Source organism: Amblyomma americanum, chromosome 8 (assembly GCF_052857255.1).
Source record: "Amblyomma americanum isolate KBUSLIRL-KWMA chromosome 8, ASM5285725v1, whole genome shotgun sequence".
In the NCBI taxonomy this organism is placed as follows: Eukaryota; Metazoa; Arthropoda; class Arachnida; order Ixodida; family Ixodidae; genus Amblyomma; species Amblyomma americanum.
Window position 1 is genome coordinate 151,012,040 of NC_135504.1, and position 17,181 is coordinate 151,029,220.

At 47.0% G+C, this 17,181-nt stretch overlaps 1 protein-coding gene across 3 annotated transcripts in view; it reads right to left on the reverse strand.

Moving 5' to 3' along the window:
* The window catches only part of LOC144102114 (uncharacterized), a 116,791-nt gene extending 102,805 nt beyond the window's left edge, over positions 1-13,986 (reverse strand). For 2 of the 3 annotated variants that reach the window (XM_077635404.1, XM_077635405.1), the window contains exon 1: positions 13,045-13,986. In XM_077635404.1, coding sequence (XP_077491530.1) covers positions 13,045-13,869 — 825 coding nt within the window. In that variant the 5' untranslated portion in view covers positions 13,870-13,986. The remainder of the gene's footprint in view (positions 1-13,044) is intronic. The other variant, XM_077635403.1, reaches the window with a different exon arrangement.
* Between the last annotated feature and the right edge of the window lie 3,195 nt (positions 13,987-17,181).

Sequence of the window (17,181 nt, forward strand, 5' to 3'; positions counted from 1 at the left end):
ATTGCCTGTATAATTATCCGGCACGACACGAAATTATTGCAAAAGAGCAATATGGTTTCCAAAAAAATAAAACAACAGAATCTGCTTTGCTTAATATAAAGGAACAGCTGTATTGTGTTGTATTGGGATTTTATGGCGCATAAGCTACTCAGGCTATCAAGCGCCAAACACATGGTATAATTTATTTCAAGAATTGGGTGTCCTCAGTGAACGTCCTTGTCCGGACAAGGACTCCGAGGAGCCCAACTAATCAAACGTAGACCTCAGCCTTCTTCTCAGGGCTGAGAAAATGGATGAGGTGTATCATACAATGCGTCAAAGCATAGGGTAAGAAGTTCTGTGATATTATATTTTGTTTAAAATCGCTGCGTCTTTCAGAAAACTAAAAACAGATGTTCTTACAAGCGAATTATCTCCTAAAAGTAAATGGGGTGGAAGGGAATGCGTTCATTGTAAGATACGGTAAAATATTTTTTCCTTAGCCGTTCGAGTTGTGTGCACGAGAATAGAATGTGATTTACTGTGAGCGCATCTCCACATTTCTCACATAAAGGTCTGTCTTGTTTTGTCATTTGAAAGTTATGTGTTAGGTGTGTGTGTCCAATACAGATACGGCATAAAATAACTTCGATGAAACACTTTTGGTGTGAGCATGACTTCCATTCTTCTATTAAGGGTTTTACTAAGTGTAGCTTATTATTTCTTTCAGTGTTCCATTGGGACTGCCATTTATACCTGATTTTACATTGTACCAGCTTCATGCTATCTTTGTATGAAACGTTCACATTCTTTATTTCCTTGTTCCGAGCTTTCGCAGCACATGCATCCGCCTTCTCATTGCCTGTGATTCCGATGTGGCTTGGCACCCAGTAAAATTTTGTCTTGTCCCTGTGTTGTAGCTCTTCTTATGTTATGAATGATGTCACCGATTAGTGGTGTAACCGTATTTCTATGGTGAAGTGAGGTGAGTACGCTCAGAGAATCAGTGTAAATGATGCTATTCACAGTGCTCTCATTTGTAATTTTTTCTACAGCCACAGAGACTGCATAACACTCTACCATGAAAATGGATGCGCACTCCAGCCGTACTGTTTTTTTCCCAATTATTTTGAACCACAGCACTTCCGACCTAGTGTGGAGATTTTGGTCCATCAGTATAAAATGCTGTATATTCTCTACATTTTTCGTTTAGGGTTAAGTATTCTTGTAATATATGCTCATGAGGTGTTTGTTTTTTTTGCAACTGTGTTAATGTGAAGTCGCACATAGAGGGTAGGCAGTACCAAGGCGGGAGTGGGTCAGGTTTGCGGGCAATGTTAGGCAATGTGTCCATTACATCTATTTCTTGGCATTTCTCTTCAAAGCGAAGAAGAAGTGGTCTGACTGCCAGAGGTTTGTTGGTAAACAGTGTTCGAGATGGGCATTTTGTAACTACTGGGTAGCATATGTGTTTTGGCATGGAACGAATTTTAAGAATGCATGAGCATGTGAGCATAGTTCTGTCTGTGAGTGATGGTTCGTTAGTTTCAACAAAAAGACTATTTATGGGCGACGTTCTGCACGCACCAGTTGAAAGACATAAACTTAAGTTTTGTACTGGGTCCAGTCGTTTCAATTACGATGGCCTTGTTGAGCCATACACTATGCAACTATAGTCTAAAATGGAACGTACTACAGAGCGATAAATCTGTAGGAGGCATACCCGATCAGAACCCCAGTGTTTACGTGAATGGACTTTCAGTATGTTACAAGACTGCGATGCTTTCTTTTTCAGCGCATATATATGGGGCAGGAAAGTAAGTTTTTTGTCGAAAGTTATGCCTAGAAATTTGTGTTCATTCTTAAAAGGTAACTGGGTTTCGTTAATTTGTAGAGTGGGATCTGTCTGGAAGCCTCGTTTGAGTGGAAAAAGTAAGGCCACTGTTTTCTGTGGAGAGAACTGGAAACCATTCTTGTCTGCCGATGTTTCCAGTTTATTTATTGTAAGCTATATTTGCCTTTCGCATGTAGATATGTTGGAGGATGTGCATGCTATCAAAGATCGTCAACATAGACAGAATACATAATGGACCTCGGGATTATTTTCCTAATATAATTCATTTTTACTACGAAGAGTGTTGTACTTAAAATACATCTTTGAGATACTCCATTCTCCTGAATAAAATTCTTTGAAAGGGTTGAACCCAGGCACACATGGAATGAACGGTTAATAGATAAGAAGTCTTTTAAGCAATTCAACTTTCTGCCTTGGATTCCAAGCTCGGCAAGATCTTGAAGAATCCCGAACCTCCAGGTCGTGTCATATGCCTTTTCTAAGTCAAAAAAGACTGCAAGACAGTGTTATTTGCGTATAGAAGCTTCTTTGATGGTATTTTCTAGACGAACTAAGTGATCTGTCGTGGTACATCCCTTTTTAAAACCACACTGATTGATATCAAGAAGGCCATAAGATTGAAGGACAAAAGTTAATCTGATGTTCAGGACACTTTCAAACGATTTGGCGAAGCAACTGGTAAGAGCTCTGGGTCTATAACTGCTGGGGAGGTTGGCTCTTTCCCGGGTTTAAGAAATGGTACAATATAAGCTTTTTTCCAGGCTGCGGGTAGTTTGCCTGATACTCAAATTTTGTTAAAGAATCTTAGAAGTGCCTCTACGGCAGACTGGGAAAGATGGGCCAGCATTTCATAGTGTATTTGGTCGGGACCTGGGGCTGTTTTTTTGCCAGAAGAGAGTACGCTATTGATTTCCTGGAGGGTAATTAAAGTATTGCATTGTTCATAAGCACCTCCACTTGTTGGGAGTCTTCGTTTTTCGGCCATGTTTTTGTATTCTAGAAATGACTGGGTGTAATGTGATGAGCTAGAAACTGCAGCAAAGTGCTCACCAAGAATATCTGCCTGTACCCTTATATTTGTTTATGTACCAGGTGGTGTCAAAAGTGGCATTGTGTATGTGAGAAGTTGCCATTTAATTTTCTTACCTGTTGCCACATTTTTTTTTTTTATGTGATTTGACTGTTTATGGATGACACATAGCTCTGCCATGACACTTTCTCAGCACTACGACGGACATACCGAGCTTTAGCTCTTGCCTTTTTAAAATTTACTAGGTTTTCGTGTGCGGGGTATTGGCGAAAAATACCCCAAGCTCTATTTTGTCGTTTTTTTCTTTGCATCTTTACAATCTTGTGTCCACCAAACTTTTTGATTTGGCCGTACCATTCCTGAAGACATTGGAATAGCCAAGTGTGCGGCAGCTAAGATACAATCAGTGAACTTCTCATTTATTTCATCGATGTCAATATTTTCAAAATCTATTTTTTCCAACCTGGATTCTGATCTAAAAAGTTCCCAGTCAGCTAAAGAGAGCATCCAGCATCACGATTTTGTCCGGGTTATTTCAGGTGCAGATGCTAGACTGATTATTACGGGGAGGTGATCACTGCCATATAGGTTGTCTATGACATCCCATTTAAGATCGTTAAAAACAGACGGCAAACTAGAAGAGAGATCTAAACAGCTCATTTTCCCTGAAACGGTTTTACCGGAGTTCAACAGACAAATATTATTGCTCAGAATAAAATCCTCTATAATTTGTCCTCAGGCGTCCGTTTTTTCACTCCCCCAAAATGAGGAATGTGCGTTAAAATCAATGCACATGGTAACTAGCGCTAAAGACAAGGACAGAAGAAAGACGGACACCACTAGCGCTAGTTACCATGTGCATTGAATCTAAAGGTCACCAACTAGCCCAGTTGTCCGCTTTAAATGCGTTAAAATCACCAACTACCAAATATAGCTCTGGTAGCTGCTCTGAAAGATTTTCGAATTCATGTATTGTTACTATGAGATGGGGGTCAAGGTAAATACAACACAATGTTAGTGTTTGTGTGTGAGCAGAGTAGGTGCAACAGCTTCAAATTTAGTCTTTAGTTGAAGCTCACGAGCCGGGGCATCATTTCTCACTATGATAGCAACGCCACCTGAGAGCCGGCTTGCGTTCTCTCAGTCGCAGCGAAATACTTTGTTTCTTGAGTACATTTGTCTTTTTGGAGCCTAAGTTTGCTTCTTGGATACATAAGGCCACGGGTGCGAAGGTGGCTAAGATGTCTTTTATATCGCTTAAGTGATTAAATAATCCCTTACAATTCCAGTGTATTAGGAATGTCATTTTGATTTTTGGGGGGATGTATTTTAAAAATTAGGTCCCTATTTCTTTGGGGCCAGTTATGACGATTTTTTTTTTTCTATCAAGAGAGCTCCGCCGCCGCTGCAGCGGAGGTGAGCTCGGTGCTGCGTCCATCACCTCACTTGAGGTTCTGGCATGCCGCGGAGAGCCCATGGGTGTACTGTTTGTAGGCCTCTCCCGACTGGGAGAAAACCTTGCGGGCGGCTGAACAGGAGGCCGCCGGGCCCTTTTTAGAGGTTGGGAGAGCAGCCTTCGCTGCATCTGCCTGGGGCGCGGATGGCCCTGCCTTCGGCTCACTGTGTGTGGCCTGGGCAGATGCCGAAGCCTGGTGTGGTGCCCCGCCCCGTCGCACCACATCGGCGAAATTTACTTTTGCCGAGAACAAGAAAGTTCCCTGAGTTTGTTTAATTCTTTTCCGTGCCTCTTGGAATGAAATGTTTTCTTTGGTTTTGATAGTAATAATTTCCTTTTCTTTCTTCCAGGATGGGCAATTTCTAGAATATGCGGGGTGGTCCCCTTCGCAGTGAGCGCACTCTGGTGCTGCAATGCAGACATCAGATTCGTGCTCATTAGGTGCACATTTGGCACAGGTTTGGCGGCTACGACAACTCTGCGATCCATGGCCAAACCTTTGGCACTTGAAACACCGGCGAGGATTTGGGATGTGTGGTCTGACTGCTATTTTCATGTAACCTATTTCAATGGTATCAGGGAGTTGACTGGAGGCAAAAGTCAGAACTAAGTGCTTTGTTGGAATTTCCTTGTCTTCTTTCCTGATTTTTATGCGCTGTACTGCAGTGACATTCTGATCCTTGAGACCGTCTAGCGTTTCTGCCTCTGTCAGAGTGAGGAAGCCTTGTTCTGAAATCACCCCTTTGACAGTGTTGAGGGATCTATGTGCGCTGATAGAAACAGGCATTTCTCCAAAGGTTGCTATGTTTGGGAGCTTCGAATGCTGTGCTTTGTCTCTGATCTGAAGGAGCAGATCGCCACTGGCCAGCTGCGTCACCTTATACCCAGGGCCTAATGATTCCGTGAGAGTCTTTGAAACTAGAAAAGGGGAGATGATTCTGGCTTGTATTTTCAGATATCTCACTGTGTACGACATGGTATCTGGGGAAGATTTCTCTTTTTTTGCAAAAACTGCGTAGTGACTTCGGTCCACCCTTGTTTATGAGGGCGATCATTTGCTAAGAGAAGGTCAGCCATATAGTGTGTGTGTTTTTCGGCTACGGTGCCAGCCACCCACCATGGAGCCCAACTTGGGGACGGGACAGGAACTTGCAAGCAAGTTCTGCCCACGCTAGCTATACACCCCAACTATAACCCAATATGACACAACTCAGGGTAGTTGGTCACACAAGGTTAACCCTCGCCGCCAGGAAGAAGGAAAAAGTAATTAAGGGAGGAGAAGACAGGAGAGTTGTGAGAAAGATGATAGGAAAGTGAAAGATGGAGGGAAGGACAGGAAAAGGCGACTGCCGATTTCCCCCGGTCGGGCCAGGCCGGAGGTGCCGTCTACAGGAAGCTGGGGCCAAAGTGGTGTGTTGCCTCCGCCGAGAGAACTTAAAGGTCCAAATGCTCGGCTTCGGCTCAACCACCAGGATCCCCTTTTCCCAGGACACGGCAATGCCACGCACGGCTAGGCGCAGGTGCTCGAGTCCGTGGTGATGCACTGTTCACCATCATCCCCTTGCGGGGATGTCCCTGCGGATGCTCGGGAACCCGTGGTGTCGCCACTCACCAACGCCTGCAAGCTGCAGACGCCCCCTGCGGGGGGGGAAAAAAAAAGGAATAGCTAATTCATAATATAGAAAGAAGACTAGTAACAATAGGAACTTTTCTCGATTTAAATAAAGCCTTTGACTCGGTAAAACATGATATCCTTCTTCAAAAGCTGGAACAGTATGGGGTAAGAGGCCTTGCTCTTGAGCTTCTCACCAGTTATGTAAAAAATCGTTTTCAAATAACACAAATATATACAGTATCATCAACACCAGGTGAAATTGTAGTTGGTGTACCACAGGGTTCTATTTTAGGACCAATACTGTTCCTTCTATATATAAACAACATAGTGAACATACCGCAGACTAAGAATATTATTATTTACGCAGATGATACTAATGTGTTCTCTTCAGGAAATAATATGGTTATATTAGAAAAAGAGGCAAACGTATGGCTACAACAACTCTCTTCATGGCTGGAATCTAACCTCTTGAAACTAAATGGTAAAAAGACTGAATATGTCGTATTTAGAGCCAAAAATAAGGCCATTACTGAAGGCTTTCAACTAAAATTTCAAAATTCGACTCAACTTCGTGAAAATTCAATAAAATTTTAGGAGTAATTTTCGAGCAGCACTTACTATGGAATGACCATTCAGACTATTTGCACAGTGAAGTATAGCGGTCAGTGGGCACAGTAAACAGACTACGAACACTTGTACCTGTCAGATGCAAACTAGAGCTATACTACTCTAGAGTTCACTCCTATATACAGTAAGGGCTACTTATGTGGGGAACAACACTTACTAATATAGCAAAATTATTTTCGCTGCCAAAAAGGCCTATCTGAGCTATATTCAATCTTACGCTCTGCCAAGACACAGGGGAGGTTTTTAGAAAACACAAGTTACTTAAAATACAAACAATGTGTGACAAAAAACTGGCTATATACATAAAGAATCAAATAAAATACAGTAAAGAAACGTTTCAGAACACATATCTGCACACGCCTGGACTATATAACTTCTGAACAGCTAATTTCCATATTTCAAAATCCCATACAAATTATGGCCACTAAATGTTGACATTTCTGATACCGCGAGTTCTAAATGCTTACCCCCAACTACTTTCTGTGGCAATGGAAAAATGAAGTGACCAAAGTTAGAAAAGAGCCGTGCATGATATGCTACTTTTGTGACAGTGCTGTATAAGTAAACACCTTTGTTTCTCTTTTGGTAAGCAGTTCTGTATAGTACTGCCAATTTAACTTGCGTTTTCTGTTCGAAGTTGGTTGCTGTCAAATGCTTTGAATGTTTGTTTTAATTTGTTGTTTGTTTTTTGTATAGGAGGGCAGGCTTCAGTCAGGTGTTGTATAACGCCTTTTGCCTGCTCGTCCTTGGTTTACACATGCATTGTAAACCAAAAAAATAGACCAATAAAAAAATAATAATGTTACATTTGAAAGACAGCACAAGAACCCAAACCATTTCAGCAGAAGTGTTGTGTGGAATGGATGTGTGGAATGCCCTCTTTTATTATGGCATCGACACCACCCCCTCTCGAGCCACGGCCGTGGCGAATTATGTTTTACGAGCTGGGTATTATGTCATAATCAGAGATAGCATTGTGAAGCCGTGTTTCCATTAGAAGGATTGTAGCTAAGAAGTATACTTTCAAGGTCATCAAACTTGTTCACAACGCTCCGGACGTTAACATTTAGAACAGCTAGTGGACTGAAGACGTGGGCTGGTTCTAACAAATGAGATTTACTTTTGCTTTTGTGCTGCTTTTGACTGGAAATAGACCGGGTATGTCAATTTGTTGCTGAGATAACTGCCTTGTCCAATGCCTCGTCCCATCTGAAAGTGAACCTCGTCGAAGGATAGAAAAACCTTGTCATATTTGTCTCGGTTTTCTTTTGTCCAGGTCCAAAGCTTTTTTCTTATTGATTTGATCCTAGGAGAGAAGTCCTCTGAAATGCTGCATGCAGTGTTTTTGAAGGCTTTACACACTTTCAGTATTTTTAATTTGTCTCAGTAGTCTAAAAACCTGAATATTACTGGGCGAAATTTTTCGTTCCCAGACTTCCCTATTCGATGCATGCGCTCAATTGACACATTTGTAACTTTTGGTATGTTCTCAAAAATTTTTGTCGAAACCTCTTGTTCTAATGATTGGGATGGTTCTTCCATTGGTTCCAGTAAACCATACAGTATTAAATTGTTCCTTCGGCTTCGGATTTCGAGGTCGTCTACTTTTAACAGCAGGCTGTCCACAGTTTTCTGCAGGTCCTCCACTTTGGCTGTGTAGGTCTTAACAGTGGTCGAAATGTCCTCCACTTTTCGGTTAATAGAAGCTAACTTATCAATGCTTTCATCTAGGCACCGGTTTGTTATGCTACGCTTTCTTTAAGCTCTCGCAAGTCGTCCGTAATTGTTTGCAGCAGGATTTCGATACAGGGGCCTGGATTCAATTCAATGTCCCCGCAGGAAGCTAGTAAGTTAACAAAACAATGGTACACAATTTTTAGCTCATCAATAAATGACTGTGGGCATGGCAAGAGCAAAAGGCACACATTGTCACTACTATAGCAAGAATCATGGCGATAGTCTCTCAACTCTATCAAGAACAAGAAGGGATTCTTTAGACGCATGGTTCCAAAGCTCTCGCCGCGCCCACTGGTCAACTGCCACTCTTGAGCTGCTTTTATCCTCTCAGACAGTTGTGACGTAGCGGATGGTGGCGCTTGATGTCGGTCCAAGTGCGTTGTCCAGCTGCGCAGATCCGGCATGTCGTCAGCGGAAAAGCCTGTCGATGCATTGCGCTGGTGGCCGTGCAATTCCGTCAGCTTCACCGTAGCTGGGTCGCATGCCATACCTGAGGCTGCATTGCTGTAGCTAATGCAAATCATGGCCTGTATCAAGAACGAGAAGGGATTCTTTAGACGCATGGTTCCAAAGCCCTCGCCGCGCCCACTGGTCAACTGCCACTCTTGAGCTGCTTCTATCCTCTCAGACAGTTGTGACGTAGCGGATGGTGGCGCTTGATGTCAATCCAAGTGCGTTGTCCAGCTGCGCAGATCCGGCATGTCGTCAGCGGAAAAGCCTGTCGATGCATTGCGCTGGTGGCCGTGCAATTCCGTCAGCTTCACCGTAGCTGGGTCGCATGCCGTACCTGAGGCTGCATTGCTGTAGCTAATGCAAATCATGGCCTGTATCAAGAACGAGAAGGGATTCTTCAGACGCATGGTTCCAAAGCCCTTGCCGTGCCCACTGGTCAACTGCCACTCTTGAGCTGCTTCTATCCTCTCAGACAGTTGTGACGTAGCGGATGGTGGCGCTTGATGTCGGTCCAAGTGCGTTGTCCAGCTGCGCAGATCCGGCATGTCGTCAGCGGAAAAGCCTGTCGATGCATCGCGATGGTGGCCGTGCAATTCCGTCAGCTTCACCGTAGCTGGGTCGCATGCCATACCTGAGGCTGCATCGCTGTAGCTAATGCAAATCATGGCCTGTATCAAGAACGAGAAGGGATTCTTTAGACGCATGGTTCCAAAGCCCTTGCCGTGCCCACTGGTCAACTGCCACTCTTGAGCTGCTTCTATCCTCTCAGACAGTTGTGACATAGCGGATGGTGGCGCTCGATGTCGGTCCAAGTGCGTTGTCCAGCTGCGCAGATCCGGCATGTCGTCAGCGGAAAAGCCTGTCGATGCATTGCGCTGGTGGCCGTGCAATTCTGTCAGCTTCACCGTAGCTGGGTCGCATGCCGTACCTGAGGCTGCATTGCTGTAGCTAATGCAAATCATGGCCTGTATCAAGAACGAGAAGGGATTCTTCAGACGCATGGTTCCAAAGCCCTTGCCGTGCCCACTGGTCAACTGCCACTCTTGAGCTGCTTCTATCCTCTCAGACAGTTGTGACGTAGCGGATGGTGGCGCTTGATGTCGGTCCAAGTGCGTTGTCCAGCTGCGCAGATCCGGCATGTCGTCAGCGGAAAAGCCTGTCGATGCATCGCGATGGTGGCCGTGCAATTCCGTCAGCTTCACCGTAGCTGGGTCGCATGCCATACCTGAGGCTGCATCGCTGTAGCTAATGCAAATCATGGCCTGTATCAAGAACGAGAAGGAATTCTTCAGACGCATGGTTCCAAAGCCCTCGCCGCGCCCACTGGTCAACTGCCACTCTTGAGCTGCTTCTATCCTCTCAGACAGTTGTGACGTAGCGGATGGTGGCGCTTGATGTCGGTCCAAGTGCGTTGTCCAGCTGCGCAGATCCGGCATGTCGTCAGTGGAAAAGCCTGTCGATGCATTGCGCTGGTGGCCGTGCAATTCCGTCAGCTTCACCGTAGCTGGGTCGCATGCCATACCTGAGGCTGCATCGCTGTAGCTAATGCAAATCATGGCCTGTATCAAGAACGAGAAGGAATTCTTCAGACGCATGGTTCCAAAGCCCTCGCCGCGCCCACTGGTCAACTGCCACTCTTGAGCTGCTTCTATCCTCTCAGACAGTTGTGACGTAGCGGATGGTGGCGCTTGATGTCGGTCCAAGTGCGTTGTCCAGCTGCGCAGATCCGGCATGTCGTCAGCGGAAAAGCCTGTCGATGCATCGCGATGGTGGCCGTGCAATTCCGTCAGCTTCACCGTAGCTGGGTCGCATGCCATACCTGAGGCTGCATCGCTGTAGCTAATGCAAATCATGGCCTGTATCAAGAACGAGAAGGAATTCTTCAGACGCATGGTTCCAAAGCCCTCGCCACGCCCACTGGTCAACTGCCACTCTTGAGCTGCTTCTATCCTCTCAGACAGTTGTGACGTAGCGGATGGTGGCGCTTGATGTCGGTCCAAGTGCGTTGTCCAGCTGCGCAGATCCGGCATGTCGTCAGCGGAAAAGCCTGTCGATGCATTGTGCTGGTGGCCGTGCAATTCCGTCAGCTTCACCGTAGCTGGGTCGCATGCCGTACCTGAGGCTGCATTGCTGTAGCTAATGCAAATCATGGCCTGTATCAAGAACGAGAAGGGATTCTTTAGACGCATGGTTCCAAAGCCCTTGCCGTGCCCACTGGTCAACTGCCACTCTTGAGCTGCTTCTATCCTCTCAGACAGTTGTGACGTAGCGGATGGTGGCGCTTGATGTCGGTCCAAGTGCGTTGTCCAGCTGCGCAGATCCGGCATGTCGTCAGCGGAAAAGCCTGTCGATGCATCGCGCTGGTGGCCGTGCAATTCCGTCAGCTTCACCGTAGCTGGGTCGCATGCCATACCTGAGGCTGCATCGCTGTAGCTAATGCAAATCATGGCCTGTATCAAGAACGAGAAGGGATTCTTTAGACGCATGGTTCCAAAGCCCTTGCCGTGCCCACTGGTCAACTGCCACTCTTGAGCTGCTTCTATCCTCTCAGACAGTTGTGACATAGCGGATGGTGGCGCTCGATGTCGGTCCAAGTGCGTTGTCCAGCTGCGCAGATCCGGCATGTCGTCAGCGGAAAAGCCTGTCGATGCATCGCGCTGGTGGCCGTGCAATTCCGTCAGCTTCACCGTAGCTGGGTCGCATGCCATACCTGAGGCTGCATCGCTGTAGCTAATGCAAATCATGGCCTGTATCAAGAACGAGAAGGGATTCTTTAGACGCATGGTTCCAAAGCCCTTGCCGTGCCCACTGGTCAACTGCCACTCTTGAGCTGCTTCTATCCTCTCAGACAGTTGTGACATAGCGGATGGTGGCGCTCGATGTCGGTCCAAGTGCGTTGTCCAGCTGCGCAGATCCGGCATGTCGTCAGCGGAAAAGCCTGTCGATGCATCGCGCTGGTGGCCGTGCAATTCCGTCAGCTTCACCGTAGCTGGGTCGCATGCCATACCTGAGGCTGCATCGCTGTAGCTAATGCAAATCATGGCCTGTATCAAGAACGAGAAGGGATTCTTTAGACGCATGGTTCCAAAGCCCTTGCCGTGCCCACTGGTCAACTGCCACTCTTGAGCTGCTTCTATCCTCTCAGACAGTTGTGACATAGCGGATGGTGGCGCTCGATGTCGGTCCAAGTGCGTTGTCCAGCTGCGCAGATCCGGCATGTCGTCAGCGGAAAAGCCTGTCGATGCATCGCGCTGGTGGCCGTGCAATTCCGTCAGCTTCACCGTAGCTGGGTCGCATGCCATACCTGAGGCTGCATCGTTGTAGCTAATGCAAATCATGGCCTGTATCAAGAACGAGAAGGGATTCTTTAGACGCATGGTTCCAAAGCCCTTGCCGTGCCCACTGGTCAACTGCCACTCTTGAGCTGCTTCTATCCTCTCAGACAGTTGTGACATAGCGGATGGTGGCGCTCGATGTCGGTCCAAGTGCGTTGTCCAGCTGCGCAGATCCGGCATGTCGTCAGCGGAAAAGCCTGTCGATGCATCGCGCTGGTGGCCGTGCAATTCCGTCAGCTTCACCGTAGCTGGGTCGCATGCCATACCTGAGGCTGCATCGCTGTAGCTAATGCAAATCATGGCCTGTATCAAGAACGAGAAGGGATTCTTTAGACGCATGGTTCCAAAGCCCTTGCCGTGCCCACTGGTCAACTGCCACTCTTGAGCTGCTTCTATCCTCTCAGACAGTTGTGACATAGCGGATGGTGGCGCTCGATGTCGGTCCAAGTGCGTTGTCCAGCTGCGCAGATCCGGCATGTCGTCAGCGGAAAAGCCTGTCGATGCATTGCGCTGGTGGCCGTGCAATTCCGTCAGCTTCACCGTAGCTGGGTCGCATGCCATACCTGAGGCTGCATCGCTGTAGCTAATGCAAATCATGGCCTGTATCAAGAACGAGAAGGGATTCTTCAGACGCATAGTTCCAAAGCCCTCGCCGCGCCCACGATGCGCAACTGTGCACTACCAACATTAAAACCCCAGAGATCCAAATCGCATGCAGGTTCATAGTGATGCTTTTCAGCCTTTTTGTCATCCCTGCCTGTTGCGCGGGTCATGACACCAAAAATTTTCTTAAGCGACTTACCGATTCGATCATTGTCAAAACCACACACACACACGCACGCACGCACGCGCGCACACACACACACACACACACACACACACAAAGAGAAGAGAGTGCTTGGCGCATTTAAAGTACAATGATCAATTACGAACTAGCCCAACAAGAAGTTCTCTTACCGATTCGAAGATCATTCTGCACGTCTTGCTCATTTCCAGGTGCTCCTTGATGAAGTTTAACAGAAGGCCCACAGCGGCGGCGTCGCCGCCTACGTGGCGGCCGTTCTCTCCGATGCCCACAGGGGAAACACTGACACGAGTGGCGAACAGCGCTGAGGACGACACAGCCGCTTTCTTTCCCACTACGGCATTGCAGCTGCCACAGCGTAGCTTCCCAGCCTCTTGCTTGACAGCTTCGTCGAGCAGACTGTCATGGACGAGCAAGTGCCGTGCTGACGTGAACAGCTCGTCTGCCCTGGGCGCAAGAACGTCGGGTACTTCACCTCCGTCTGTGCCTGCGTGTCTGTGGCAAAACCAGTCCCCCGCAGCCTCCTTCCAGTCTTCAGATGGCAGCGGTAAAACCCTGCGGAAGATCTTGTCTTCGCCAATTATCCGAGCAGAACATCTGGTGCACATAACAACGTAAGGTTCACCGGCTACGAGTCTAAACACTGCATTCGCCTCCACTCCCGAGTTCTCCCTGTCGAAGCGGACAATGAACGTCACTTCGCGGCATGGGAGGGTTTCTACAGATCCCTTCCGCTCTCTGACCATGCAGCTCTCAGTGGAAGGCGTAAGAGTTTCGCCTTGGAAACTGTAGTCGTCGGGAAAGACCAGCTCAATCAGCGCATTATCACTGTCGCCGCCGGCCCTCTTCCTGAGCACATTGAGCCGAATGCATGACGCGGAGCAGCCGGCAGTGACAGTGCCGACGTCACTGTTCCACAGCAGCAGCTGCACTTTGCAAACCTTCAGCAAGGGCCGTACCTCCAACCAACAGTCCATGATGCAGCCGGCGCAGCGCTGAGATGGCAGAGTTCAAAGTAGAGCCCAAAACCAATGCCTCGTGAAGAGCATGCCTGATCTGAAGCGTCAGGGGTTTTTCTGCCCGCCGTAGAGCGCGCGTCCACCGTATGGCGGCGCTCTCAGATGACCCTGTAGATGTACAGGGGGATATGGGCTGGGCAACGTTCGAAGCACGGGAACCTCAGAGTAAAGTACTATACGAAGAACGCCTGAGGAAATTGGACGATAACAGGTGGGCAGCTAAGGTATTTAAATACCTGTACATAAAGAGCATTGACACACAGTGGCGGAAACGAAATAGAAAGCTGGCCAGTAAGTTTGCCAGAGACGAGGAAGGAGAAAGAGCATTAATCGACAGGTTAAAAACGTCGAAGGTAAAAATTGGACAGAGGCAATGAAAAAGAAGCATAGTAGAGAACTATATCGATGCTGGAAAAGGCAGATCAGGAAGGAAACGTTTTATGATAACTCAAGAGGCAGTGCCCTCCTCTTTGAAGCTAGGTCAGGGTGTCTTAGAACGCGCAGCTACAAAAAGAAATTTAACGAAGAAAACGACACATGTGCTGTGTGTGGTAAATCTGTAGAAACAATAGAACACCTCATTCTAAAATGTGATGGTATCCATCCCGATGTAGATGCAGGCACAGTCACTCTTCCTGGGGCCTTAGGGTTTAGAGATGATAATAGTCATGTAAATAAATCTGCTGTGGAAATTAGCAAAAAGCGATTGGAGGATTGGTGGCTCAAAAGCAGAGGAGTGACATTAGGTTTAAAGTGTAGGAAGACGTATATTAAAGAAAATGGCGAATTTTATTAACTTACAGCAGAGTTAAACAAAAATAAAGGGATAACAACTGAGCATGGTGGCAACTACCACTGCCCCGTTTCAAAGGGGACGCTCCTACCTTTCATCCATCCATCGATCCATCCGTAGCAGACGACACACAGGCAGCACAAAATTTTCTTGTGACTGTCGTTGCAGTAAAAAGTATGCCTTCTGGTGCGCTGTTTCTTCCATTATTTGTGTGGTGTGTTTAGTGTTACCGTTTGCAAAGTGCCGCGTCGATGACTGCAGTTGCTGGAGGGAGTAGCGAGTGAAACTGTATTGCTGTTGCGTTCTGTTATGCATGTCCAGTCAGCGAAACAAGAAGCCTGGCGTTTCGTTCGATGAAATTTCTACCGACTCAGAACTCCAAGAAAGACGACTCAAGGTATCTCGAAGAAAGAACTGGCAGCCAAACACAAGATCAAGTTATTCTGCAGTTTGTAGCTTGCATTTCCAGCCAAGGAAATGCTACTGTAGACAGTTTGACTGCCCACGTACCAAGACAGGGGTGGACTCTTTTACCGTACGTCAGCGCTCCTAACAAGGCCTCAGGAAGTTCTTCGATATCATGCTCAAAGACCGAACGCATCTTCAAAGGCCACTGAACACATGCTTGCTCTATTACTAGTGTGAATAAAATCGCGGGTTTGCACATGTCCTGACCTGTGAGAACAAGGATAGCTGCCACACGGAAGCACTACTGCGCATTATCTGCAAGAAGTTAATCAAAACGTTCCTAACAAACCATGCACTTGACATAACAGACAAGAACGCAGTTGCGAAGATGTACAACAAGAGATCTCTTTTTCGAAAATTCTTAAAATTGCAGTAAGAATTGATTTCCGCCGCCTTCATCGCACTGGCGCATGCCATTTTTTCTTGTAAGTGCGTACGTGTCTGTGCCTTCAAGCGCAGTTTTTTTTTTATTCACAAGTCGCTCGCCATGTCTAATACTCCCCTTGTTCAAGCTGCCATTTCATCAACGCACGTGCTTGTCATTTGGAGAAATACGGCCAGTCAGGCCTTCTGTGTTACTCCCAAAGTCATTGTGCGCTTATGCATCACAAAGGAACCTAGTGAGGTGTGTTTCTTGCGGAAAGAATAGAGAAAAGGTAAGTGGGTCTATTTGCAAAATGTCAAGGTTATTCAAGGAGGCACAGTTCGGCGAAAGATCGTCGGAAAAATAACCAGAAAGATCTGCTTCACCCTATCGAAACATCTCTCGCAATGCTCCGCAGCAAAATTGTAACAGACGCGCGCTTCGCAAAGTTCTAAGAACACTAAATATGAGAGATGTGCCCCCTGCGGGCCAACGACTCCCTAGGCAGGTTACCACGACGTCTCCGGCTTCCATCCATGAGCGCCATGTAGTCTTCCTTTCCCAAGGGTCACCTGGCTACAGATGAGAGCTCAGGTAATTCCGGAGTTCCTCCTCTCTCTATTCTGTCTCATAAATTATTTTCCCTTTTTGCTTGTCCGAAGTAGTTTATTTCCTGCCATTGGCAGCAGTACAATATACAACCATGCATCATGCAGTGAAAATAATTATTTTGCGGTATTTCTAGCCACTTCAAGCACTTGCAATATGGATGTTTCGAACTTGTTCTTTTTGTTGTAAACCGTCCAAAAGTTACTGATTATGCAGCAGACAAAAGGTCCTGACGGCATGATAGAACGGAGTGCAGAGCACGATTTCAGATTTCGAAATCGCAACTGATGATCCTCTTTCAGTATTTTGTGGAAGTCAGCTTAGACTTCTTAAGTATTTTCTGCACTCTGAGACATTCGAAAACATGTTTTTGTCACTAACAAATTAAATTGTTGCTCAAAGCTCGAAAAAAGGATGAAGGAGCACATGATCGGGTGCCGCGCATCGCAGTCTCTCAGCCATTGAAACCGAAATTGGATGGATGGATGGATGGATGGATGGATGGATGGATGGATGGATGGATGGATGGATGGATGGATGGATGGATGGATGGATGGATGGATGGATGGATGGATGGATGGATGGACGGATGGATGGTTTGGTTTGGTTTTGTTTTGTTTAGTGGGGTTTAACGTCCCAAAGCGACTCAGGCTATGAGAGACGCCGTAGTGAAGGGCTCCGGAAATTTCGACCACCTGGGGTTCCTTACCGCTCACAGACATCTCTAGAATTTTGCCTCCATTGAAATTCGACCGCCACGGCCGGGATCTACCCGCGTCTTTCGGGTCAGCAGCCGAGCGCCATAACCACTCTGCCACCGCGGCGGCAGGATGGATGGACGGACGGACGGACGGACGGACGGACGGACGGACGGACAATGAGATAGCCTTCGCTTGATTACTTCTACCCGCCTAAAATCTACTTTCCCTTCACTGTCCTTAAAACCTAAGGCCTTGGATCAACCCCGCTGCTTTACACTGTAGGGTGAATCCCTTTACAGAAAAGTATCAAGTGTTCATCTGTTTCCTGCTCCTCT